The sequence below is a fragment of the Pan paniscus genome, chromosome 16 (assembly GCF_029289425.2).
Source record: "Pan paniscus chromosome 16, NHGRI_mPanPan1-v2.0_pri, whole genome shotgun sequence".
NCBI classification, from domain to species: domain Eukaryota; kingdom Metazoa; phylum Chordata; class Mammalia; order Primates; family Hominidae; genus Pan; species Pan paniscus.
Genome location: NC_073265.2, coordinates 4,923,068 through 4,950,717, shown reverse-complemented (window position 1 = coordinate 4,950,717; position 27,650 = coordinate 4,923,068). Strand labels below are relative to the sequence as shown.

General features: G+C 44.8%; 1 protein-coding gene and 1 pseudogene across 17 annotated transcripts in view; both read left to right on the top strand.

The window, feature by feature from the left end:
* Positions 1 to 27,650, top strand: part of LOC117978353 (tektin-1-like) — a 107,485-nt gene that overhangs the window by 41,605 nt on the left and 38,230 nt on the right. For 3 of the 17 annotated variants that reach the window (XR_010110013.1, XR_010110009.1, XR_010110016.1), the window contains exon 3: positions 7,916 to 13,307. The exons of 2 other annotated variants lie outside the window; for them this stretch is intronic. Coding sequence is in view for 3 of the 15 variants with exons in the window: in XM_063596972.1 (XP_063453042.1) it covers positions 19,272 to 19,659 (388 nt within the window). In the remaining 12 variants the exon portion in view is untranslated. Of the gene's footprint in view, positions 1 to 1,763; positions 13,308 to 19,271; positions 22,488 to 27,650 lie in introns of those variants that run through there. 12 more of the 17 variants (XR_010110005.1, XR_010110003.1, XR_010110011.1 and 9 more) reach the window with 4 other exon arrangements.
* On the top strand, positions 14,615 to 18,947 carry LOC129393938 (tektin-4-like; annotated as a pseudogene).

Here is a 27,650-nt window from a genome sequence, read left to right as displayed (position 1 = left end):
AACAAAATACATCTTCGCACATCAATATACTTCTGTATCTATTGCCACCTTCAGTGGTCACATATTATTCCATCCTGTGGATGCAACTGAAATTTATTCATAGGATCCATTCTTTGGGTTCTTTTTAAAATAAGTGCTGTGAAAAATAAAGTGCATGTATCTTTATTTCCTAAGGATGTTTTAGTATAATGGAATTGATGGGTAAAGGGCATACATATTTTTTAAATGTAGTACTTACCACCAAATTATCTATTTGAAAAGTAATCAGCAACTTAAACTTTAAGCAGGAGTATAAAACATCCTCACAAATATTGTAGATAGAAAACTGTTTCATTCCTCTTTTAATTTAAATTCTTATACCAGAAATGCGAAGGACTTTTTCCTATGTACACAAGTAACTTGCAGATCTGGAAAAAAGTACTTTGCCCAATTTTAGAGTGTTTGATGATTTGATTTGAAAGAATTCCCTGTCAAATGAAAATGTACTTTTCATCTAATGTGTATATATATCTGATATATATGACATATTATATCTGGTATATATGTATACGTATCAGTAATATATATATATATATCTCTTATGATATATAATAAACAACATAGGCTGGGCGCGGTGGCTCACACCTGTAATCCCAGCACTTTGGGAGGCGGAGGCGGGCAGATCACTTGAGGTCAGGAGTTCGAGACGAGAGTGGCCAACGTGGTGAAACCCCCTCTCTACTAAATATACAAAAGTTAGCCAGGCACACTGGCACCTGCCTGTAATCCCAGCTACTTGGGAGGCTGAGGTAGGAGAATTGCTTGAACCCAGCAGGCAGAGGTTGCAGTGAGCCAAGATTTTGCCATTGGACACCAGCCTGGGCAAAGAAGCGAGACTCCGACTCAAAAAAAAAAAAAAAGAATATAATGAATTCCCTATAAAATAAAAACATACTTTTCATCTGAAAAAATATATATAGTATAGTAAATATTTTTCAAGTAAGCTCTCTTATCTGAGAACTTTTCACCTACTGAAATAACTCACGGTATTTTTGATAGGAGAATGAGTTCTCTCATTAGGCATCTCCTATAATGTACATAAACCATGTTTTAAACGTTTATGTTAAAAATAACAACACTGTGTATGCTTAACTTTGTGAATTAAATCACTCAAATTCTCCAACTGCTCCAGCCAGGGAATTATGAGGGATGGAAAACAGCTGAGAGTCCGTTTGGCTCCGCCACTCTGAGGGTGCCCGGAGCCCTGAAAGGCCCCGTCCCAGGGGCTGCGGGGAAGCCGGGCCTGGGCACCCCCTCCCACCCCAGGCTGAGCCCCCGCTACCTGTGCTGCTTGTCCAGGGCGTCCAGGTCTCCGCGCCTGCGCGCCAGGCAGCGCTCCACCCCCGCGGCGTCGCCCTTGACAGCTGCCCTGTGGATCTTCTGCAGTTCGGAGTCCCGGATTCGGTATCCGGAACCCGTGTAGACATGTTCTATGGAGCCCTGGGCTGTCTGGCCCCTGTGGCTCCCGAAGCCGAATAACTTTATAGTGGTGACTTCTCAGGACCCCAACCTCTGGCTCTTGAGCGGGGGCAGCTCCCCGTCACTTTTCACCACCCCCCTCCCCCGACCCCGGCCGACCTCCCTGTCACCTTTTCACCAACCCCCTCCCCCGACCCCGCCGACCCAGCCCCAAATCCCCTATCCAACCCCAAATCCCTGATCCAGCCCCAAATCCGCGATTCAACCCCCAATCCGCGATCCCAAATCTGTGATCTACTCCACAGTCCACGATCCAGCCGGGTCCACCACAGCCTTCAGCAGCGACACTCGCAGCCTCCGACCTCTCAGGCCGAGTGAGCCTCGAAAAGCCGTTGGGCGCGCGCCTGCACTGCGGTTGCTGCCAGGCTCCCGGAAGCCGCTCCCTGGCGGCGCGCGCCGGCAGGTGGGCCTGCAGCTCTGGGCGGGCGCCGATGGGCTCGCAGGTCCTCTTGGGATCGCCCGGGCGGCCCCAGGATCGCAGGAGCGCCGCCAGCCCAGCCTGAGAAGGAGAGCCTGTCTGGCCTTGCAGCCCGCCCCGCTCCTCCTCGGAAGGGAGATAGGGTGCTGGCAAGTGGACTCCGCGGCCACCTGGGTGGCTTCGCAGATGGCCCGGCTTCAGGCTGAGGCTCTGGCCCTGGAGTCTGTGTGGCTAGGGTCAGGTAGCTGGAGAGGCATGGAGGGAGAGTCAGGGGCTGCTCCTTCCCCCACCAGCCCTCACTGCTGCCAGTGCCCCACGCGCGGTTTGCAGCTGCACATCTGGCACTGACGTGGGATGCCGGAACTTCCCTTGGATGGCCTCAGGGTCGCAGAGCACACAGCCCACCTGGCCTCAAGTTCCGCTCCTCTTGGGCATCTCTCTGGATCCTGGGCCCTGGCGCTGGTCACTCTGTATCCACACGGATTAAACTGAGTGGCTGCTGGCGGAGCCCGTCGCCTGATTTTGCCGCCTGGGGGTCTGGCCTCAGGATCCACGCTACTGGGGGGCAGGCCTGGTCTGGGGTGTCCAGTCACTTACTGCCGGTGCACCACGTCTAGACTGCAGCTGCGGCTCCGATGCCGGCGTGAGCTGGCGGGCCTGGTACCTGATGTCCTCAGGGTCAAGTGCATCGCCTGCCCACTTGAGGGGTTGCTGTGACTTGGCCTCCTCCAAGAACTCAGGGGCTGCCGGGGCTGGCTCCTCGTGGTAACTGGGATGGTATTGAGCAGCAGGTTTTCACCCTGGTGCCACTGCTGTGCGGACTGCCTGACTTGGGCGCCCAGGCACCGGCCTCAGGGTCCGCGTGGCAGGTCTGCGTGCGGGTAGGGTGAGTGGCACGGAGGGTCAGGGGTTGCTCCGTCATCTCTGCCTGTGTGCAACTTGCAGTTTTGCAGTTTTCTGCAGCAGCTGAGACGCTGGCACGGGAAGGTGGAGCTCCCCTGGATGGCGTCAGGTTTGCAGGCACAGAGCACAGCCCACCAGGCCTGAGGGTCCGCTCAGGGGCCATCGTGGTTGAGTGCTCCGTGGAAACCGGGATGGGGTGAACGGCCAGTTCCCGTCCTTTGGCCGCCTGGCCAACTGCCAGACTTAGCCGCTGCTGCCCAGATATCTGTCTCTAGGGTTGCCGCTAGTTGGGTAGAAGTGGGGGTCGGGGTGGGGCATGGAGCGTCACCGGTTGCCAGGCCAGCACTGTCTTTGCAACATATTCAGATGGCGGCGGGCAGCTCGGGCACCGGCATGGGCTGGCGGGCTCCCCTGGAAGGCCTTCAGATCGCTGACAGCATTGTCCCAGGGCTTCCTTGGCCTGTGCCAGGTGAGCAAGGTAGGGGGGAGCTTCCAAGGCTTCTATCCCAACTCTACCTATTTCTAGCTATTTTCTCTTGAGTTATTTTGCGTCTCAGTTTTATTTGCAAAAATAGTATATGCAAAATACATCGAGTGAATGTACATCAGGCATATAGAAGATCTGGCAGAAACACGTTTTCTCATGCCCTTTTCCAGTCAGTATTTGAACACAGAGGCTTCCATGGTTTTGATTCTTTCCACAAAAGGATAGTTTTGTCTGTTTTCACCATTTATGTAAGTGAAACTATAAATTATATAATTTTTATGTTCATTCACTAAACATGCTTGTGACACATCATTTTGCTCCTATTGATTATTCATTAATTTTATTTTGTAATACTCAATTTTATGACTATACCACAGGTTTGAGGCCTTTGCTTGTTTTGTTTATAATCCATTCCACTATCGATAGACACAAAAGCAGTTTCTGATTTGAGGCTATCATGAATAAACCTGCTACGAACAAATCAGATATACACGTTTTTCTGTAATAATATTTTCACTTTTCTTGAGTTTAAGTACGTAAGAGTGGATTTTCTGGGTTATAAAATAAGTATATATTTGGCATTGTATGAAATGGGGAGACATTTTCCTAAGTGGTTGTGCCATCTTAAACTACAATGAAAATGTTTGAGAGAATCAGTTCCACTTTCTAACCAACACTTGATGCTGTCAGTTGTTTTAGTGTTATCCATTCTTATGGGATATAACTGCTGAGTAGCTGCCTGCCTTCCCAATAACATAGAAAATTGAGGGCCCAGAGGACAGTTTTATTTTCATATTTTACATCTTCTATTATTTTTTATAGAAGGGTGATTTGGGTAGTAAAATTGTCTTTCAATTTTCTAGGTTGTCTCTGAATCTTACTGGGGTTCCTTGTCCTAAACCACATTCAGAAATTTTCACGACCAACTTCTTTTTATCTTAGTCATACCAGGCCAATGAGGGACTGCATTCCTGAGACTTTTTAAGTACTTTTTGTTTGTATGATGGTCTAATAATCATAGCCTTAAAACTTTCTGGCTGGACATGGTGGCTCATGGCTGTAATCCCAGCACTTCGAGAGGCCGAGGCAGGTGGATCACCTGAGGTCAGGAGTTCGAGACCAGCCTGACCAACGTGGAGAAACCCCAACTCTACTAAAAATGAAAAATTAGCTGCACATTGTGGCACATGCCTGTAATCCCTGCTACTTGGGAGGCAGGAGCTACTTGGGCTGAGGCAGGAGAATCGCTTGAACCCACGAAGTGGGGGTTGTAGTTAGCCGAGATCACACCATTGCACTCCAGCCTGGGCAACAAGAGTGAAATTCTGTCTCAAAAAAAAAAAAGAAAGAAAGAAAGAAAAAAAGAATCTCAGACTTCTGGGAGACACTGAATTTGTGAATGTGCACAGCATGTGTACAGCATGTCACAATAACTTTTTTTTTTTTGAGACCAAGTCTCACTCTGCTGCCCAAGCTGGAGTGCAGTGGCCCTTCTCAGCTCACTGCAACTTCTGTCTCCTGGATTCAAGCAATTCTCCTGTCTTGGCCTCCCGAGTAGTTGGGATTACAGGTGCCTCAACCATGCCTGGCTAATTTTTGTATGTTTAGTAGAGACAGAGTTTCACATATTGGCCAGGCTGGTCTCGAACTCTTCACCTCAGATGATCCACCTGTCTCAGCCAATGGGTGGATTGTTAACTCGAAATACGCACCATTGAATACTGAGGAAAATGTATAGCCATCATCATCGGCAGCTGAGATGCCAGTTGAGATACCAGAAATGCCCCAGCATGTAACTCCTCTTTTAATTCACACACACACACACACACACACACTCATGGTAACCAGTTCAGGATGGACACAGAAACAGTCACAGTCTTTTTTGGGAGCACACTCCCCTGTGACACTTAGATCCTAATGCTGACTCCAATTCCCTCCCGGGACCTCCTCTCTCCTTGCAGCATGCTGGGCTTTCCCTTAGAAAACCCCATATCATTTCCTTCAATGGAACATCAATCAGCTTCACCCACAGATGTCTCTGTCCATAGCAAAAGTTTTTATTACCTTAAAATATAGATTTTTACCTTAACTAGCCAAGACTTAGGACCCTTTTTCCAAGCTCTTTTAGATGAAGTAATAAATGCAAATATTAGAGACGTGTATATGTGTATAAATATATGGAGAAAAGATGTTGCCTAGGTGTACAAATTAGCTTTAACAAAACTCTTGATTTAAATTATTTAATTGTGAGAAGGGCGATTCTAACTCAACACACCAACGAAATAAAAGCCTTATCCCTCTGCTCCACCAAAATATCCCATTTAGAGCCTGCGTGTGTGTGTACACACACGTGTGCACTCATCCCCACCTGACCGTATCAAATTATTATTTAAACTAGATTTTTTACTTTGTTGCATAGTAGTAATGGTTTCTGGAATGAAAAAAAAAAAAAACAGGAGAATAAAACTGTTTAAATGTATCTCCGGGTGAACGCTGTGGCCACTGCACGGACCCCGCTGATGGCGTCTCAGGAAGAGGTTCTGGCGGGTCCTCCGCCTGAGGCCGCGCCCCTGGGACCTGTCCCCCGTCCACGTGAACGCGGAGCGCAGCATTCACCATCCCCTCCCTGAAACAGCGGTCCCCGAGGTGCTCCACAGGCAGGGCCGAGCTGGGCGACGGGGAGCCCAGACCCTGCACGGGCCGCCCTGAGCGGCGGGGACGCAGGAAGAGCTCGCCGGCTCCACCAGCCCCTACCCCAGACGCGGGACCCGGGACCAGAGAGGGCCTGGAGCCCCCGCCCCATGGCTGCCAGGAGGCGGACACGGGCAGCTCCTGGGGGGCTACCGCCCCGAGGCCGTTACGCCAGAACTTGAGCGACCTGGGAAGGGGCAGCGCCCCGCCCTTGAAGAGGAACCTGTGTCCTAGAGGCAGCAGCCTGGGATCTCCTCCTCCGAGGACACCGCAGAGGCGAGTGACTCTGGCGGCGCAGCGCTGGCTTTCCCGTCCGCGGAGGAGGAGAGCTGCGGGGCTGGATGAGCTGGACCAGGGAGGACGGCTGGCTGCTTTCGGCCTCCGATGGGGAGTGGACAGCTTAGGGGGTTGCCCCCGTGCCAGCCGGCCTGCTGGCCACTCTGGGCTTCATCACAGCCTCACCTGCCTGCGCAGGCACTTAGCACTGCAGGCTGGAGCTTCTGGCCATGCTGGTCAACTTCCCCAACGAGCCTCTGCTGCCTGGGAACAGCAAGGCCAGAGCTAAACCGCCCTGCACTTGGCAGCCATGTACCTTGGAGATGGTGAAGCTGCTAGTGGGGACATAGGACGCCAATGTGGACATCAGGGACTACATTGGGAAAAGGGCCTCCCAGCATGTGAGTCAGAGCATCACAGAAGAGATTGAGACCCTGATGGGAGTCCTGGACAAGGACGATGGGGAGAGCACCGCCAGCAGCGGGGATGGGTACTGGAAGATTTAAAAGCTGCCCCCTCCATCTCACCACCTACAAACTGTCACATGTCCTGGAAGATGGGGGGACCCTCTCCACCATCACCACTTGGCTGAAGGTGGTCCAGAGTTGAACCAAGGATTCCAGGGTGCACAGCCTCAGGCAGGACTAATGGACTTAAAAAACACTGGCTCAACAAAATCCACTTCACAACCCAGATGGTTCACATCACACCCTCTTTCAGGGACCCAGAGCAGCCACTGGAAGAGGAGGAGTAGGAACGCTCTCTTAAAGTCCACTTATCCTATTCCTTCAAATTAAGACCAAAGTCCAATGTATTTAGGTAAAAAATAATTTCTTTTAGAAAATGCCAAGGTTTGTCTTCTGAAATTTAATAACAGAAACAAAAAAACAACACTAGATGTAAAGAAGTGAGACCAGAAAAGACAAACTAAACTATCCTTACTAGGTTGGAATGGATGGGGTGGAGTTCCCATCGGGCTAGCATTCTGGGGAAAGTGTTTTTTTTTTTTTTTTTTTTTTTTTGGCGGTGGGGGGAAGGAGTCTCGCTCTGTCGCCCAGGCTGGAATGCAGTGGCGCCATCTCCGCTCACTGCAAGCTCCGCCCTACGGGTTTATGCCATTCTCCAGCCCCAGCTTCCCAGTAGCTGGGACTACAGGCGTCCGCCACCACATACGGCTAATTTTTTTGTATTATTTTTAGTAGAGACGGGGTTTCACCGTGTTCTCCAGGATGGTCTCGATTCCTGACCTCGTGATCCGCCCACCTCGGCCTCCCAAAGTGCTGGGATTAGAGGCGTGAGCCACTGCACCTGGCCGGATTTCTTTTTAAGAGATTCATCATACCTTGACCTGTGCCCCATTTCCCTCCTCCACCTGTCTGACCTGGCATTCCTATTTCGGGAGACCAGAAGTGGGGGGAAGAGAAGGGATGACTGTTTCTTTGCTTTCACCATTCCTGCATGCCATGCAAAGGAAGGAATACTGCGTTTTTAAATATCTGTTTTATTAAGTGGTTACTCTTTCAAGGACAAAAAAATGCAAATTGTTACAAAACTGGTAGTATTTGTAAGTGCAAGTACTACATGCTGCCTTATTCTTTTACCAATTGCATTTGCATTTTAAGGTACTACTGGTACAGCCACGGTGGAGAACAGTTTGGATGTTCCTCTAAACACTGAAAATAGAGGTGCCACATGATCCAGCAATCCCACTGTTGGATATATACCCCCAAAATAAGAAATGAGTATATCGAAGAAATTATCTGCACTCCCATGTTGGTTGCACCACTGTTGACAATACCTAAGATTTGGAAGCAACCTAAGTGTCCATCAACAGATTAATGTATTAAAGAAAATGTGGTAGATACACACAGTGGAGTATTATTCAGCCCTAAAAAGAATGAGATTCAGTCATTTGCAACAACATGGAAGGAACTGGATATCATTATGTTAAGGGAAATAAGCCAAGCATGGAAAGGCAGACATTGCATGTTCTCACTTATTTGTGGGATCTAAAAATCAAAACAATTGAACCCATGGACATAGTAAGTACAAGGGGGCTGGGTGGGGGGAGACAGGGCACGGGTAATGGGTACAAAAATAGGGAGAAGGAATGAATAAGACATACTATTTGATAGCACAACAGGGGGACTCTAGTCAATAATTGTACATTTAAAAATAACTAAAAGAATCTAATTGGATTGTAACACAAAGGATACATGCTTAAAGGGATGGATACCCACTCTCCATGATGTGATTAGTTCATGCTGCATGCCTGTATCAAAACATCTCATGCACCCCATAAATATATGTGCCTATTATATACTCACAAAAATGCTTGAAAATAAAAATAAAGGAACTACTGAAGGTCAGGTCAGAGTGGAAATGCAAAAATACTAATTAGAGAATAATGTGAATACAACAGGAATCCTGTTGGTATTCTATTTATATTGTAAGCAGCAGTTCAATTGTTTTGTAAAAGCGATTCAATTTTAATCACTGAACTAAAGAAATGGGCAACGCTGACTTCCGTAATATAGGTTCTACCTAACCATCTCTAACACCGCTGTCAAGGAGGACCAGTGTTAAGGTACATTACTAACAACCACACAAATTTTTAAAAGAAAAGAACACTCTTAGCAGCCTATGGTACTTTGAAATGAAATATTGCCTCTCATTCTCATTTGTGTTGCCATTCCAAAAGTTTGAATTTGCTGAGGTTTATATTCTGGGTATTATATAACCATTGGTTCTGTTTTTCATAACCCTATTAAATGGTTGCTCAGAGCTGAATTACCTACAGAAACTTTCTGGTTTAATTAGCATAAATTGGTATAAATATTAGTGAGCCCATACTTCTGTGATATAATTAAACCAACTTAATGATTCTCACATAAGGTGTCAATTTATTTTACTAATGCATTCATAATCTATGCTTTGTAGCAACATTTTTCAAATGTTTAAAATGCTAAATCTTCTCAATTTTCCAATCTTTTCTTGAATCTATTAGATACCTATAGTGTATTTACTGAATAGCTGGGAAACAAATACACCTAGTTAGAAATGGCACTGCTTTATAAAAGGCACTAGAGAAAAGACGAGACTATTTCTATATTTAAATGCTGCTGGCAAGTGAATTCCTTTGTAAATAAATGAAAGATACCATTCATTAAAATGAAAGACTTGTTTTAAGTGTGATTCTTACATTTCATTCATTTATGATAGAGTAAATGGCTTTATAATTACTTTAAAATTTAACTCACTAGTACATTAAATCTGTTCATTGCAAGATTAGAATCAACTGTGAGGGGAACTAATTTAAACAAGCCCTTCCTTAGTCTTATTGAGTCTCATATTTGCTGAAAGTACCTACAGCTTGCAGGATAAGGGAGTTCACGGACCATAGGGTGAGTGAACCCATGCACAGATTGCAAACTGCCCAGAGCTACAACATTTAGGATTTTTAAACCTTTAATTTTCCAAGTCATAGAAATTTGTTACAGGTTCATCACCTCTTTGTCTAAATGGCAATTGAATTTCTTTAAAGATAGGTTAAAAAAAGGCATAAAACTATGAATTATTATCCATTTATGTGCCTCTATTTTTGCTTTAGAATTATGGAAGTGGACCCTGTGAATTTGGGAAACAGTGTTATGTATACACATGGGTGAAAAACAGTCTAACATTGTGTAAATTAAAATACTTTTTTTGAAGTTGAAAAACCTCCATTTGTTCTAAATCTATATATATTATGTGTATCTAGTACAGAATAAGCTGTAACTTCTCATTGAGTAATCTTAGGTTTTACAGATATGTAAAGCTGAAGCAAGTCTAAAGAGTAGACACTTCAGAACAGGAAGGTTCTGGTCAATGTTGAGAGTAGACACTTTCACTGAATGTTCTGGTGAAATGTGGGTAACTAATTGCTTGAAATCTATAATTTGCTATATAGTTAACTATTAAGTTAAAATGTCATTTACCATGCTTTTTACACTAAAAGCTTTAACTTTTCTGATAAAATAATATTTTAAATGTTCAATTATTACTTCTGAGGAAAGCTACTTCTAGCATTCTTTGTCATGATATGCTTGTGTGCAGTAAGCGGAGCATTTTCAGCCACTTACCTCTACATTCTTCTTGTTTTTCAGTTTCTGATTTAGATTATAAAAGGCAAATGATTAATTTAATTTGATACTCAGAGTTGTGTTTACCTTTAATGGACAAATACATGTCAGATACTTTGATGTTTATTGATATGACACCGTGTGGTTAAACAACGCAAGTATGTCCATGTGTTTCTTATAGGGTACACTTGAAACTAGTGGTGTTTATGCAGTTCACTTACGCAACTTGAAAATCTGGTACTATTGCATTCAGGACTGAAATCTTGGAGTTTAGGTGTCTTGTCTCTCATTTTGAAAATAAGTGAAAGTTGAGAATGTAAAATCTATAAAGTTCATTTTTTTAACTAGGAAAAAACACAAATTAATGACAGACACCAAATTATAAATCCAAAAAGCTCAGAGAACACCAAGCAGGATGAATATTTTAAAAATATACCTAGGATTATCATATTCAAACTGTAGAAAACCTGTAACAAAGATAAAAGATTAAAATAAGGCAGAGGAAGAAACACATTGTCTACAGAGAAACAGACATTAGAATTACATTGGGCTTCTGTTTAGAATCCATGCAAGTAAGAAGTGTTGAAAAAATTAGAATACAGTGGGTATTTATTATCCAAGTATTCATTATCTAAAACTGCAAAGTAAAAATAATTGTAACAAGAACATATTCACTAGCAATCTGAGCACTCATGATATTAGTGTCTGTTCTGGAGAGAATTATGTCCCCCCAGAACTCCTAACCTGAAGCCCTATCTCCCAGTGTGAGTGTATTTGGAGAAGGAGCTTTTAAGAAGGTAAAGTTAAATAGGGGCAAAAGGGTAAGGCCCTAATCTGTTAGGACTGGGGTCATCATCCAAAAAGGAAGAGACACCAGAGATATCTCTCTCTCTCTTCTCTCTCTCTCTGCCTCCCTCCTTCTCTCTCCCTCCCTCTCTCCCTCTCTCTCTGCCTCTCCCCACATACATTTGTTAAATTGAGATTTTTTGTTAGAACATATATAGTGGCATTTTAATATAGTGTTACTCTACTTAAAACACACACACACACACACACACATACAATTTTGATAAGTTCTTTTTTGAGGATAAGGCCAGGCATGGTGGCTCACACCTGTAATCCCAGCACTTGGCGGGATTATCATCTGAGGTGGGTGGATCATCTGAGGTCAGGGGTTCAAGACCAGCCTGGCCAACATGGTGAAACCCGTCTCTATTAAAAATACAAAAAATTAGCTGGGCGTGGTGGTGGGCACCTGTAATTAATTCCAGTTACTCACAATGCTGAAACAGGAGAGTCCCTTGAACCCAGGAGGCAGAGGTTGTGGTGAGCCGAGATTGCACCATTGCACTCCAGCCTGGGCCACAAGAGCAAAACTCCGTCTCAAGAAAAATACAATAAAATAAAAATAAAAAAACACAAAACTGGGATGTGTCCCTGTCTTTTAGGCAGATATACTTTACCATTACTAAAATTGAGCTTCAGAAACATTAAGCATGCTACACAAACTTAGCTGGAAATGAATACTGAAATGGAAGTTTGAATCCAAGATGATTTCTTTTCAATCCCATGCTAATGCCGTTAACTCCTATAGACCCTTCTCAGGGGCAGCCAGAGAGACACTAGCCCACTGATGGATGGACAGACGTGGGCAGGGTCCGTGTCACTAAACCACCCACCACTGCCACAGCTGCCTACAACAGACACATCAGATGACACTGCAGGCAAATAAATGATTTTCACTGAGGACTTACTGGTTTTAATAATAGGTCCTGGTGTAGAGAAGTCCCTCAACCTATTGTGCAATGAGTTTTGAGAAGCGGGTAAGCTGTATGTTTTGTGGTTTTGTTTCATAAATGCATCTACAGGAAGACCAATATTGACTGAATGAAGCTTTCATTTAAAGGGCTAAAATATGCTTTGTGTTCTTATATGTGGATACTACTTTAAACCTAATGACTATTTATTGTATCATAGCTTGTGATGTATTCTGCTCATGGCTTTTAAGGTAAATTGTGCCATGATCCACTGCCATTCTAATTGCTTTAACAAGTCATTACCACACTACTGTTACATCTAAATTATGCATACAGACAGGTAGACTTATTTTACATATGTGAACTAACTAGTTGTCAAAGCAAATGCAGATTGTATTCTGCAAGTAAAGTCTTTTTCTCTCTGAAATTTCTAGGGATGTTCTTTAAGTGAAATTCATATTCAAACTGAAGATTTTAGTTGCAAGAACTGAGTGCAGATTAAAGTCTTTTTGTGATTCAAACATAGTCAAGAGTACAACTGTGATATTTCATGGAAGTTATGCAATAAAATGTCTCTAACCTGCGAACAAATCTATCAAGCAGACGGCACAGTACTGAATTTGAAACCAGAAATACTGGGTTTTTATATAAATGCTTCATAGATTTGTTTTATGATAAAGGGCACATAACTCTCCTAAACCTCACACCACCTCTTGAATAGGGATAATAAGTCCACATCAATGCTGATGCCTTAGCTATTATTAAACTCTTACAGTATGATGTAAAGTGAAAGTACAATGTAAGATCATTCCTAGGCCAACTTTGACCAGTTTTATATAGAAACATGTGCCAACTTTTCTGTTTGCAAGGATAATATCAAACCAAACACCAGAAAGTTATATCTTTGATGCAGTTTTTCAAAATCATACGCATAATACACAAACCAAAGACAAATGATGAATATTATGTCAGAAAATATAAAGTCTTCCCCTTTCTTCTTTTGCCAAGAAAGTCCAATATTTTTACCATTTTTATGCACACAATCAACTTTATTTAAGCTGGAAGTTAATGTCTCATTGTTTTCATTGTTCTAAATAAACACCTTTTCCCTTGAGTATTGTTCTAAAAATTTTGAAGTTGTGTGAAAAATTTTGTTCTGATTTTTCACATTTGTGCTAATGATATGTGAAAAGGAATACAGATGGTATTTAATTATGAACAGGAAAAGATGTTAAATATCATTAGTCATTACAAATTTGCAAATTAAGACCACAATGACTAACACATATATATCAGAATAGCTAAAATAAAAATAAATCATCAAACGCTGGGAAGCATGAGTAAAACCTGGAGCTTTCACACATGACTGGTGGGAATGTAAAATCGTACAGCTATGCCAAAAAGGAGTATAGTAGTTTCTTTTGAAATTAAAGGAATCTGAGTCCCCAGGCCTGCAGTCTGGGCCAAGGTCACTGGCCCTGGATCAATCAGGATGGGGTTCAGGGGCCTTCCTGGGGCCATCCAGTGTCCAAGGTGCCCTTTGGTGGTCTCTTCTGCCCCTCAGCCCCTGAGCACGTCCCTCTCTCCCTCCAATCCTCCCTGTCACGGGACATCTGTCACAGAGCCATGCCCTACCTCCTGCTTTCTGGAGATGCCAACTGCCTGGGGTGCTCTTAGCCCTGCCCTCCCCATCTCTGGGTCCTGACCAAGGTGCTCTAATGGACACCCCCGACCCAGGTCTCAGAGAGCTGCCAGCACCCTGGGTCCCTGAAGCTGAGATCCAGCAAGACACATGTGGCCTGAGAGTCCCACTCTCTGGCTGGCAGAACCCAGAGGTGGGAGCACACTGGAGTGTCCTTCAGGGTGTCTTCACCCCATGAGAGGGCTGGGGGCTTTGGGGGTTTGCAGCTGGCAGGAGTCAGGGCCCAGTCCCCTAACTCTGATGCGTCCTTGGTCAAATCCTGTGCCTCAGCCTGCAGGGCCTATTGCGGTCACCAGGTGAATGTGTTCCCTTAGTCTGGGAGCCCCAAGTAGGCAGCACCCCCTGCCAACGACTTCAGGGCACCTGGAAGTGGAGGCTGAGAGGTCTCCCACTTCGCAGAGCTGGGCTCTGGCCCAGAGGCCTTCTCCTTGGCTTAGGTGGTCTCTCGGGCTCCTGGGGCTGCAGATCAGGGACAGAAACAGGCAGCTCTGCTCTGCTATGCCTACAGAGAGGTGCCCAGTGAATGCAGGTTCCAGACAAAAGGTGGAGCCTGGCATCCTGCCCTGCGTGGGCTCCAGCCTGCTGCCATCTGGGGAAACTGAGTCATGGCGAGGCTCAAGGATGTTTCTCAGACCACACCAGTCCCTGAAGGTCCCCTGACCTCCCAATCTTGACGGACAGTGAGAAGAGGTTCCCAGGCCACCTGCAATAGGTTCTGGCTCGGCCTGGGTTGGGGTAAGTCTCCCGGCTGCTGTCCTCAAAGCCCCATCAGGAGGCTGTGTCAGACCAGGCACACCGTGGTGACAGCAGCATGGACTGAGGGTTCTGGCCATGGGAGAGGTCAGGACCAGGGGAGGTCAGGTCCAGGAGGAGGGCACTGGCCGGCAAATGGTGGTGCTGGAGAGACCTGGGCGGGGTGGTGGGAATGGCCCAGGAGGAGCCCCGGCTCCTTTGGCTGGAGTGAGGGCGCGGGCTGTGGTGGGAGAGGAGGTGAAGGTGGAAGGAACAGGGGCCCAGTGGCCTGTGCTGTAGGAAGGGCATGGACTTCCTAGCGAGGACTTTCTGGTGCGGGGTTCTCAGGGAAGAGGAGGCTGGAGGGGCTGGGGTCCCCATGAGTGCATGCGCCAGGCAGGCGGAGGGGAGGCCGAGTCAGGAGCCGCAGGCTTCTCACCGCCAGACCAAAGCCGCCCTCCACTGGCTGCGTGGGGAATCGCGCCTAGGCTGGGGCTCCCCTGGCCCCAGGTGTGGGGGACGCCGATGTGTCCTGGGGCGCTTACTGCCCATCCAGCCTCCGCCAGGCAGCATGGCCCTGGGTGCCTTTCAGGGCAGCCTCCACAGCACAGGACCTGCCTCCGCCCTGTGGGGCAGATTTGGGCATCTGACTCTGGACACTTACCCAGAGGCTGAATTCAACTCCCCAGGGAAAAGCACACTCAGACTCCCTCCCTCCCCGCTGTGCCCAGCCTGAGGGGACCCTGGATGGGACTTGGGAGGAGAAGGCCAGAGGCCAGGGCGTGGCTCTCAGGCACTAGGTCCAGGAGAAAATGGAGTGGAGTCCCTGCAGGAACTGCCTCAGACTGCCCCTGAGGGGGCCTGGCCTGGGACCCTCCCTGTGCTACCAGGCTGCTGTTGGGGCCAGGAGGGCAGGGAGAGCAGCCACCTGTACGGCATCAAGTAACACTATCACTCAGCACACCCAACACCCACACAACAGCCACAGCCCTCTGCCCTGAGGGGGCAGGTGAGCAGAGCCTCCTCTGTCTTGTTCACCCTGAGCGTGGAGCTCCGCACAGGACAGGATCAGAGAGCAAACCAGGAACAAATGGATGAATCAACGAAGGGGCCAGGGCAGGAGGTCCCCACCCACACCCTGAACCCTAAGGGTGGGACACAGAGGCTGGAGATGGGCTGGCCCTGGGATCCTCTAAGTGACAGGAACCCTTGGCCACTGTTGATTGCCCTGAGGTGGGGCTGGGGCTGCCTGGCCCTTTAAGAGGGCAATTCTGCCCGCCGCCCTGAATGCCCCCTCCCCTAGCCACTGGAGAAGAGACCCCGTTTCTTGGCAACAGGAAGCTCTTGGTTTACTGTGTCACCCAAGCTACTGGGAGCCGCGTCCTGCTCTGGGACTGAGCCCTTGGAGCTGCCCCGCTGACTGCACTGGGCTGACCGCAGCAAGCTGACCACACACACTCCTCACTCCCCTGGCCCTGGTGGGCGGCAGACACCATGGTGCAGACGGATGTGCTCCTACCAGAGCCGGCCCCGCAGACAGTGCCGCCCTGCGAGCTGCCCTGCAAAGAGTACGATGTGGTCCGCAAAACGGGCGCCTACACGTCCTCCGGCCTGGCCACCGCCAGCTGGAGGTGGGGTTCCAGAACTGCTATGCTCGCTACCGCCAGGCCTTCGCCGACTGCAACCAGTCGGAGCGGGAGCTGCAGGGGCACGAGAGCCAGCAGCTGGCCGCGGAGACCCAGGCGCTGGCGCAGCGGACACAGCAAGTCTCCACGCGCAGTGTGGGCGAGCGACTGCAGGACACGCACAGCTGGAAGTCAGAGCTGCAGCGCGAGGTGGAGGTGCTGGCTGCGGAGACCGATCTGCTGCTGGCCCAGAAGCAACGCCTGGAGCACGCCCTGGATGCCACGGAGGCGCCCTTCTCCATCACCACTGACAACCTGCAGTGCAGCCAGGGCTGCCAGCATGCCAACCTCATGCGCGACCATGTGGAGACAGAGCTGCTGAAGGTGCCAGCAGACTTGGGTGGCCAGGACTTGTGGGCGCAGAGAGGAGGAGCCCCCGGCAGTTCATGTGGACAAGCCACGTGGCTGCTGCAAGCACACGGGAGACCAGCCCTCTGTGCGTGAGACCCCTGAGTCCCGAAATCTGGCCCCTTAGTGACAGGAGGCAGTTTTGCCCCAGAAGGCCCCTGACTTCTAAGCAGCTGTTTCTCCTCTCCTCCTCCAATCCCTTTGAGTCCTGGCACAGTCATCCTGACCCTGGGCTCCCCAGAGACCCTCCCTGGTTGGGACAGTTGCTCCCGAGGTGGAAACCCAGGTCTGGGCCAGCACTGCGGGTGTGGACAGGTAGGGTGGGGTGGGCTGGGAGCCACTGCTCCCATTCATCCTATACAGAGCCAGGGACACGAAGATCTGCACCCACAGGTCCCCTTCTCCATGTCGCCCGTAACTCCCCAATCCAGCCCAGCTTGTCTATGGGGCAACCCCATAGGGTGAGAGAGTAACTCAGTCCTGGCCCTGATGCTGGCTCTGGAGAATTCCCTGAGCTCTCAGAGCCTGGGACCTCCGTGAGAACCACTACAGGCCTGTAGACATTTGTGAAAGATGTGGGGTGGGAGCAGCTGGTCTGCCATACCCCCAAGCTCAGGCAAGAAAACTTGAGTCCCTCCCTCCCCTCATGCTTTCCCTCCTCCCTCCCTTCCCCTTCTGCAGGCCCAACCCCCTGCACCCTCTCAGTGCCTCAAGAACTGCTGCAGCTCTCGCAAACCCTCTGCCCGCAACAAGGGCGCCTGCCAAGTGATGGAGACACTGACAGTGCAGGAAGAGGCAAACCCAGGGACAGAGGGGTGCAGGACTCGGGCCCTGGCACACAAGGAGGTAGCTGGTGGTCGAGGCAAAGACCCCAATCACATGGAAAAAAGGCTTGTTCCTACACACAGAAAATTAAACGGGCCAGGCAGTAAGAAGAAACACAGGGTCTTCCTCCTGTTCTTGGTGTGAGGATGGCCTTTCCCAACACAGAGCCCTGAGGGGCAGCCTGGGCGGGCATCTGGGCCCCCAGAGTTTGGGTCCTCAGGGGCTGTCCAGAGGCCAGGGGCAGGCCAACGTTCCTGGGTGCACTGAGTGAGCAGCAGTGATGACTCTTGAAGCCTGGGGCGTGGGAACTGCCACTGAGGGACCTTCCCAGCAGCCCATAGAAGGCCCTGGAGGAAAACACCCCACTTACAACGCACCAAGGAGAATGCCCAAAAGCCCAAGATAAACCCAGTGAGAGAGCAGAACTTGCACAGTCAGAGCTCAGGCCCGGCATTCAACTCCTTCTGGTTGCTCAGGTGTTGACCAAGGCCTGCAGCAGCTGGGCCTCCTGGGATCCTCACCAAGGACAGGCTCTGGTGCTCAGGGCGTCTCCTCCCTCAGTAAGCTGAGCTCATCCGGAACATTCAGCAGCTGCTGAAGAGAGCCATAGTGCAAGCAGTGAGCCAGATCCGGTGGGTCGAGGGCTGCCCAAGGGATGACTCCTGACTCCACCCACGGCTGGTCTTGGGGCAAGGCATTGAACGACAGAACCCTGAAGCTCAGAGCCGGCAGGGGATGCCCCAGGTCACAGTGGGAGCACAGGGCTGGGTGGGGGAGGTTCCGGCCCAGCCTGAGTTTGAGTGGCCAAAGCCCAGTGCCACAACTGATCTGCAGCCTCCCAGCATGGGCGGCAGCCCTTGGTCACTGCTGAGCACGAGGACAGCCAGCCCAGAGCTCCCTCCTGAAGCGGGCATGAAGGCCTAGCCTGCAGCATGGAGGGTCCCCAGCGGGGCCCTCCCTGGCCACACACCAAAGCCCTGCCCCACCCCGCCCCAGACTGAACCGGGAGCACACGGAGATCTGCAAGATGGACTGGTCGGACAAGGTGGAGGCCTACAACCTCGACGAGACCTGCGGGCGCCACCACAGCCAGAGCACCGAGGTGCAGGCTCATCTGGCACTCCACCACCTTCCAAGAGAGGGGGGCCCCAGTTCTGCCCCCGTGCTTGCCCTGGCTGTGGTCTCGCCTCCCTCTGCCTGGGGGCCCCAGCGGCGCTGCTTCCCCTAGCCTGGCCCGGAGGCCCTCGCCCCCGAGGGCACTTGGGCAACTGTCTGCCCCTGGCATGAGTAAGCGAGCAAGACCTCCTCAAGTGCCCAGCGCATGCACAGCCTGGTTGCCCGTAGACAGGACAGGGTGGGGTGGGATCAGCCCCAGGCGCCGGCAGGATTGCATTTCCACCCAAGGCCAGCAGAGGGAGCGCGACCACCGCCCACTTGAGCATGGCAAACTCCTGGGTGCGAGAAGCGGACGCGGGCGCTGGGTACTAGGGAAGGGGGGCTGCGGGGGACGGAGGTGCTGCAGAGGGGGCCTCGGGGGCAGTGGTGCTGGGAACGGGGTTGCGGGGGCAGGAGGGGACTAAGTGCCCGGGGTGGGTAGGGTGTGGGAGGACTCAGGGGAGTTGTGGGAGGGGGGCACTCGGAGGCAGGGAGCTTGGGGGACTGGGTTTCGTGGGTCTGCACGGGGTGCATTGGAGTCCATGCAGTTCCTCCAGGAGCTTGGGGCACAGACAGGGAATGGGGGCGTGGCAGGGCCCCCAGCCTTTGGCAGAGACTCCCCGACCCTCCCCTGGCTGTCTCCCACCCCGCAGCGCTTCCACCCCGGAGACCTGGACCAAGTTCACGCAGGACAATCTGTGCCGCGCCCAGCGCGAGCGTCTGGACTCGGCCAACCTCTGGGTGCTGGTGGACTGCAGCCTTCGCGACACCTCCGAGGACATGGGACTCCAGTGTGACGCCGTGAACCTGGCCTTCGGGCGCCGCTGTGAGGAGCTGGAGGATGCGCGGCACAAGCTGCAGAACCACCTGCACAAAATGGGGCACCCTCAACCCCGAAGACGGCTCCCGCTCCTGCCCACCACTGTGCCCCCTCTCATCACCTGGCATGGGCCCTCAACACCTTTCTCCTCTGTCCCACTTATCCCGAAGGACCCCAGAAGCAAGTGTCACCTCTCCGAAAACCTATGTAAAACCTGGTGACACTGGGTATGATCGCAGGGTGTTGCAAACCCCATGACTGAGCAGGAGGAGCTGTGGGAAGGATAGAGGCAGGAGGTGGTCTGGGGAGCATTGACCGCCCGGGAGGTCCCCAAGAGTCCTGGCCTGGCAGGCAGGGCTCTGACTCTAGGGCCTCAGCGTGGCCTTTACCACCTCTGAGTCCCCAGTCCTTGAGCAGGATTTAGGTCCTGGTGACCACCAAGGATGGGGGTTCTTGGAAGAGAGCTAAGAAAAAACAGGCTGCCTGACTCTCCAGAGCCCGCTGGGGGCCCCGGTCTCTCTCCTGTCTTCACCCCCAGCCCTCAGGGACTCTCCTGTGTGTCCCAGCTACTCTCCAACCATGCCCAGATTTCAGCCGGAGTCAGTTCCAGGCACCCAGGTATCACCACCAAACTCAGCAGTTTCGCTGAGTTACTCCCCAGTCTCTCTCATGTCTTCACCCCCAGCCCCCTGGGACTCTCCTGTCTGTCCCAGCTACTCTCCCACCACGCCCAGATTTCAGCGGGAGTCAGCCTCCCACACTCCGGAATCACCTACAGACTCACAGACTTCACTGAGGTCCTCCCTGGTCTCTCTCAGGTCTTTGCCCTCAGCCCACAGGGACTCTTGTGTCTCTTTCAGCTACTCTCAAAACTTCTCTAGATTCCAGCTGGAGTCAGTTCCAGGCACCCACGATACACCACCGAACTCACGAATTTCACTGACTTACTCCCCAGTCTCCCTCATGTTCTCACCCCCAGCCCTCAGGGACTCTTCTGTCTCTCTCAGCTACTCTCCGACCATCTCCAGATTTCACCTGGAGTCAGCTTCCCGCACCCAGGAATCACCTACAAACTCACGGACCTTACTGCCACCCTCCCCCATTTCTTTCACCTCTTCACCCCCTGCCTTCAGGGACTCTCCTGTGTCTCCCAGCTTCTCTCCAGCCTTCCCCAGATTTCTGCCACAGTCAGCCCCAGGCACCCAGGACAACCCTAGACACTCACAGGCCTCACGAGACTATCTCCCTATGACCTGTACCTACACAGCGATGGCTCCCACGCATCCCTCAGTGACCCCAAACCCATCTCCACTTACACTCAGACACTCCCAGGGCCTGACAGCTACTCCCCGTTATTGTCCTTCAGTTCGAAGCCCTGGCCAATCTACTAGCCCACATGACGCAGTTACCTGGCCATTTCTCCACGGTTCCCGTGAGGGCCCCACACCCAGCCGCACAAGAGCCCCTCCTGCATTCCGTCCTCACACGCAGGCCTGTCCATCTACTTGCTACTGTCACACTCTTGCCAGCAGAAGAGGCCCCTGTAATGGCCGATATCACCACCCAGTCTATCCTCACCCCATAGCTGTGCAGCGGGACCCTCTTGCTGGCCCACGTGGCTGCCAGAGCCCATGCTGGCACGACGCTCCAGCAGGTCGGCGTCCCTGCGGGCCACACTACCGGTGACATGGCTAGCATGACCCTCCTTCCTGGCAGTGACACTGTTGATGTGAACCCCAGTTTCACATCTGTCATTTGTAAATAGGACCATTTTCCCTTTTCGCTCTCCCTTCCATTCACAGGGCTTTTCGTTCTCTCTGTTTCTGCCTGCGTTTCAGATATTTACTCACCGTTTTCTCTCTCACTATGTCTGTCGTGGTCTCCATGAGAGTGCGCCACATAAGATTCCGCCATTAAAAGTCATGAATTGAATGGCTTTTAGTATACCTGTGGTTGTGCATATTCAATTTTAATTCGCAATCCATTGTAGAACGTCTTATCACCCCCGACCAGAGAAAAACCCTATAGACAGTCACTCCTCATTCTGTCTCAAACCCTCTCCCTGACCCTCAGCCCTAGGGAGCAACTACCTAGTGCGATCAATCCCATATGCATAGATTTCCATATTGTGGACATTTCCTATAAACGGAATTGCACAATAGGTGAGCTGTTAGGACTGACATAACACGTAGCACAATATTTTCAAGATTCATCCACATTGTAGGCTTACCCACAGGGGGAAACCATTTTTTGGGGGGGTTTTAGTAACACCGGTGTTTTCTCCTTCCTTTCGTCCTTCTTTCCTTCCTTCTTCCTTCCTCCTATTTCTCTCTTACTCCTTCTGCCCTCTCTCTTTCATATGCCTTAGGTGCATCCCCCATTCTGCGTTTCTTTGGGGAAATCCTCGACAGGTGCAGGAAAATTGTGTTATTGTAACTATTTACCGCTATCTCTCTTTCACGGCTCTCCATCAGTTGTGAACATCTATTGGTTTATCCCAAGTCACTAAGCATATTTTTATTAGGTACACCTGTTTTTCCTTATACAGCTGTTTCTGGAGTATAGGGTCGCATACTCATAAACCCAGTGTAACTCAGAAACGCATCTAATATTCCAATAAACCCGTCATAACGTTGAAAAATCATAAATCAAACCATCATAAGTCACAGTTTTTCCGTGGATATGGGCGCATCAATTCCAATTTATTCAGTAATGCTGTACACCATTAACAATGGCAGACTGATTGGGAGTGGATATTGATAGCATTATAAAAGTCAGTCATTAGAGGGCTACTTCTTTAACCTGACTGAAGAACTGATCTAATGGCTTTAGTACAGTGCATGATTATGTGAGATGTTTTGAGACAGAGTAGTACATTTGTGAATGAAATTTTATGGCTTTTTTTCAATTAGTAGGCACCATTGTGTGTGGAAAAGTGAGAAAATTGCTTTCTGCTGTAGAGTCTGGCATTCATTGTAGATTTAAGCTTATTTTTCTGTGAGCAAATCTTATTCAATAAAATACTACCCTTTATACTAAAAAACAAAAACAGTGGTGATGTGTGGTCATTATCCTCAGCAAACTAATCCAGGGAAAGAAAACCAAACGCCACATTCTCACTTCTAATGGGAGCTGAAAAATGAGATCACATGGACACAGGAAGGGGAACAACACACACTGGGGCCTTTCGGGAGGCAGAGCGTTAAGAAAAACAGCTACTGCGTGCTGGCCTGAATACCTAGGTGATGGTTTGACAGGTGCAGCAAACCACCATGGCACACGTTTACCTTAGTAACAAATCTGCACATCCTGCACATATACCCCAGAACTTAGAAACGAAACGAAACAAAAGAAAACGAAAAAGCAATAGCAAAACGCTAAAGGGAAAATAAAGTTTCAAACTCAGAAAGTGACAGACCAATGTTTGGTTCAAATCATGGTTCTCAACCCAGGTGCCATAAGGTCAGGATAAAGAATTTGATTACATATTGTAAATAAGACATGCAGCAAATGACCAGAAAGATTATTCTCAACATATGTGTGTCTTCTAATTCAATGGTGACGCTATCTACCGAGATATAGCATTAGATTCCAAAGGGCTGAGTCCCGCCAGAGAGGCCTCCCACACTAAAAACAATGGGAGGCCCTACGTTGTTTTACCTGTGCTTCTCAGCAACTGGCTATAAATCACGTTGCCACCACTCCCAGATTTAGTTGATATTTCACATTGATATTTCACGTACAGTATATAATATACAATTCGTGTACTTTGACATTTTATGTACAGTACATAATATATATATGGTGTACGTTGATATTTTACGTACAGCATATAATATATATTTGTTGTACTTTGGTATTTTATGTACAGTATATAATATACATTTGGTGTACTTTGATATATTATGTACAGTATATAATATATATTGGTGTACTTTAATATTTTATGTACAGTATATAATATATAGATTGTGTAGTTTGATATTTTATGTACACTATATAATACATGTTTGGTGTACTTTGATATTTTATGTACAGTATATAATATATATTTAGAGTACTTGGATATATTATGTACAGTATATAATATACATTTGGTGTACTTTGGTATTTTATATACATAATATAATATATATTTGGTGTACTTTGATATTTTATGTACAGTATATAATACATATTTGCTATACTTTGATATACTATATACAGTGTATAATATACATTTGGTGTACTTTGTTATTTTATGTACAGTATGTAATATATATTTGGTGTGCTTTGATAGTTTAGGTACAGTATGTAATATATATTTGGTGTACTTTGATATTTTATGTACAGTATATAACATATATTTTGTGTAGTTTGATATTTTATGTAGAGTATATAATACATATTTGGTGTACTTTGATATTTTATGTACAGTAAGTAATATATATTTGGTGTACTTTGGTATTTTATGTACAGTATATAATATATATTTGGTGTAATTTGATATTTTATGTACAGTATATAAGATACATTTGGTGTAATTTGATATTTTATGTACAGCATATAACATATATTTGGTGTACTTTGATATTTTATGTGCAGTATATAATATATATTTGGTGTACTTTTGTATTTTATGTAAAGTATATTATAAATATTTGGTGTAGTTTGATATCTTAATGTACAGTATATAATATATATTTGGTGTACTTTGATATTTTATATACGGTATAAAATATAAATTTGTTGTACTTTGATACTTTACTTACAGTATGTAATATATATTTGGTGTAATTTGATATTTTATGTGCACTGTATAATATATATTTGGTGTACTTTGATATTTTATGTGCTGTATATAAAATATATTTGCTGTACAGTGATATTTTATGTACAGAATATAATATATATTTGGTGTACTTTAATATTTTATGTACAGTATATAATATTCATTTGGTGTATTTTGATATTTTATGTACACTATATAATATTTAGTTCATGTACTTTGGTATTTTATGTACAGTATATAATATATATGGTGTACTTTGATATTTTATGTACTGTATATAATATATAGGTTGTACTTTGATATTTTACGTACAGTATTTAATATATATTTGCTGTAGTTTGATATTTTATGTGCCCTATATAATGTATATTTGGTGTACTTTGATATTTTATGTTCAGTTTATAATATATAATTGGTGTACTTTGATATTTTATGTACAGTATATAATATACATTTTGTGTACTTTGAAAATTTATCTAAATTATATAATATATATTTGGTGTACTTTTATATTTTATATACAGTATGTAATATATATTTTGTGTACTTTGATATTTTATGTATAGTACATAATATATATTTGGTGTGCTTTGATATTTAATGTACACTATATAATATATATTTGGTGTAGTTTGATATCTTATGTACAGTATACAATAAATATTTTTTTACTTTGATAATTTTTCTAAATTATATAATATATATTTGGTGTACTTTGATATTTTATGTACAGTTTATAATATATATTTTGTGTACTATGATATTTTATATGCAGTATATAATATATATATATTTTACTTTGATAATTTATCTAAAGTATGTAATATGTAGTTTGAGTACTTTGATATTTTTTGTACAGTACATAATATATATTTTGGGTACTTTGATATTTTATGTACAGTACATTATATATATGGTGGTCTTTGATATTTAATATACAATATATAATATATATTTGGTGTACTTTGGTATTTTATGTACGCTATGTAATATATATTTCGTGTACTTTAATATTTTGTGATTAGTATATATTATATATTATGTATATTTTGATACTTTATGTACTCTATATAATATGTATTTGCTGTACTTTGATATTTTATGTGCAGTGAATAATATATTAGGTATACTTTGATATTTTATGTGCACTATATAATATATATTTGCTGTACTTTGTTATTTTATGTACAGTATATAATATATATTTGGTGTTCTTTGATATTTGATGTACAATATATAATATATATTTGCTGTATTTGATATTTTATGACGAGTATATAATACATATTTAGTGTACTTTTATATTTTATGTACAGTATATAATATATATTTTGTGTACTTTGATAATTTATCTACAGTATATAATATATATTGGGTGTACTTTGATATTTTATGTACAGTATATAATATATATTTAGTGTAATTTCATATTTTATGTACAGTATATAATGTATATTTTGTGTGCTCTGACATTTTATGTAAAGTATATAATACATATATTGTGTGCTTAATTTTTTATGTACACTATATAATATATATTTGGTGTAGTTTCATATTTTATGTAGAATATATAATATATATTTGGTGTAGATTGACATTTTATGTACAGTACATAATATATATTTGGTGTGCTTTGATATTTTTTGTATAGTACATAATATGTATTTGGTGTACTTTGATATTTTCTGTACACTATATAATATATATTTGCTGTACTTTGATATTTTATGTAGAGTATATAATATATATTAGATGTTCATTGATATTTTATCTACAGTGTATAATATACTTTTGGTGTACTTTGACCTTGTATGCACAGTATATATTATACATTTGTGTACTTTGATATTTTATGTACAGTATATGATATCCATTTGGTGTATTTTGTTACTTTAGGAACATTATATAATATATATGTGTTGTACATTGATATTTTAGGTAAGGTACATAATATATATTTGGTGTATTTGATACTTTAGGTACTGTATATAATATATATTAGGTATACTTTGATATTTTATGTTCAGTATGTATTATATTTTTGGTGTACTTTGATATTTTATGTAGAGTACATAATATACATTTGGTGTAGTTTGATATTTTATGTACAGTATATAATATATATTTGGTGTAATTTGATAATTTATGTACAGTATATAATATTTATTTGGTGTACTTTGATATTTTATGTACACTATATAATATATATGGTGTACTTTGATATTTTATATACAGTATATAATATATACTTGTACTTTGATATTTTATGTACAGTATATAATATATATTTCGTGTATTATAATATTTTGTTAGCAGTATATAATATATATTTGGTGTATTTTGATATTTTCTGTACACTCTATAATACATATTTGCTGTACTTTGATATTTTATATACAGTATATAATATATATGGTGTAATTTGATATTTTATATACAGTATATAATATATATTTGCTGTGCTTTTATACTTTATGTAAAGTATATAATATATATTTGGTGTACTTTTATACTTTATATACACTATAGTATATATTTGGTGCACTTTGATATTTTATGTACAGTATATAATATATATTTGGTGTACTTTGATATTTTATGTACAGTTTGTAATATACATTTGGTGTACTTTCATATTTTATGTGCAGTATATAATGTATATTTTGTGTACTTTGATATTTTATATACAGTATATAATATATATTTTCGGTACTTTGATATTTTATCTACAGTATATAATATATATTTGGTGTATTTTGATATTTTTTGTGCAGTACATAACATATATTTGGTGTACTTTGATATTTTTTGTACAATATATAATATATGTGGTGTACTTTGATATTTTCTGTACAGTATATAATATATATTTTGTGTACTTTGATATTTTATGTACAATATATAATATATAATAGGCGTATTTTAATATTTTATGAACAGTATATACTATATATTTGGTGTACTTTGATATTTTCTGAACACTACATAATATATATTTGCTGTACTTTGATATGTAGAGTATATAAAATATATTATGTGTAATTTGATAATATGTACACTATATAATATATATCTGGTGTACTTTGATATTTTATGAAAAGTAAATAACATATATTAGGTGTACTTTGTTATTTTATGTACAGTATATAATATATATTTGGTGTACTTTGATATTTTATGTAGAGTATGTAATATATATTTGGTGTACTTTGATATTTTATGTACTGTATATAATATAAATGTGGTGTGCTTTGACATCTTATGTACATTATATAATATATATTTGGTGTACTTTGATATTTTATGTGCAGTATACATTATATATTTTCTGTACTTTGATATTTTATGTACAGTGTATAACATATATTTGCTGTATTTCATATTTTAGGTACAGTATATAATATATAATTGGTGTACTTTGATATTTTATGTACTTTACAT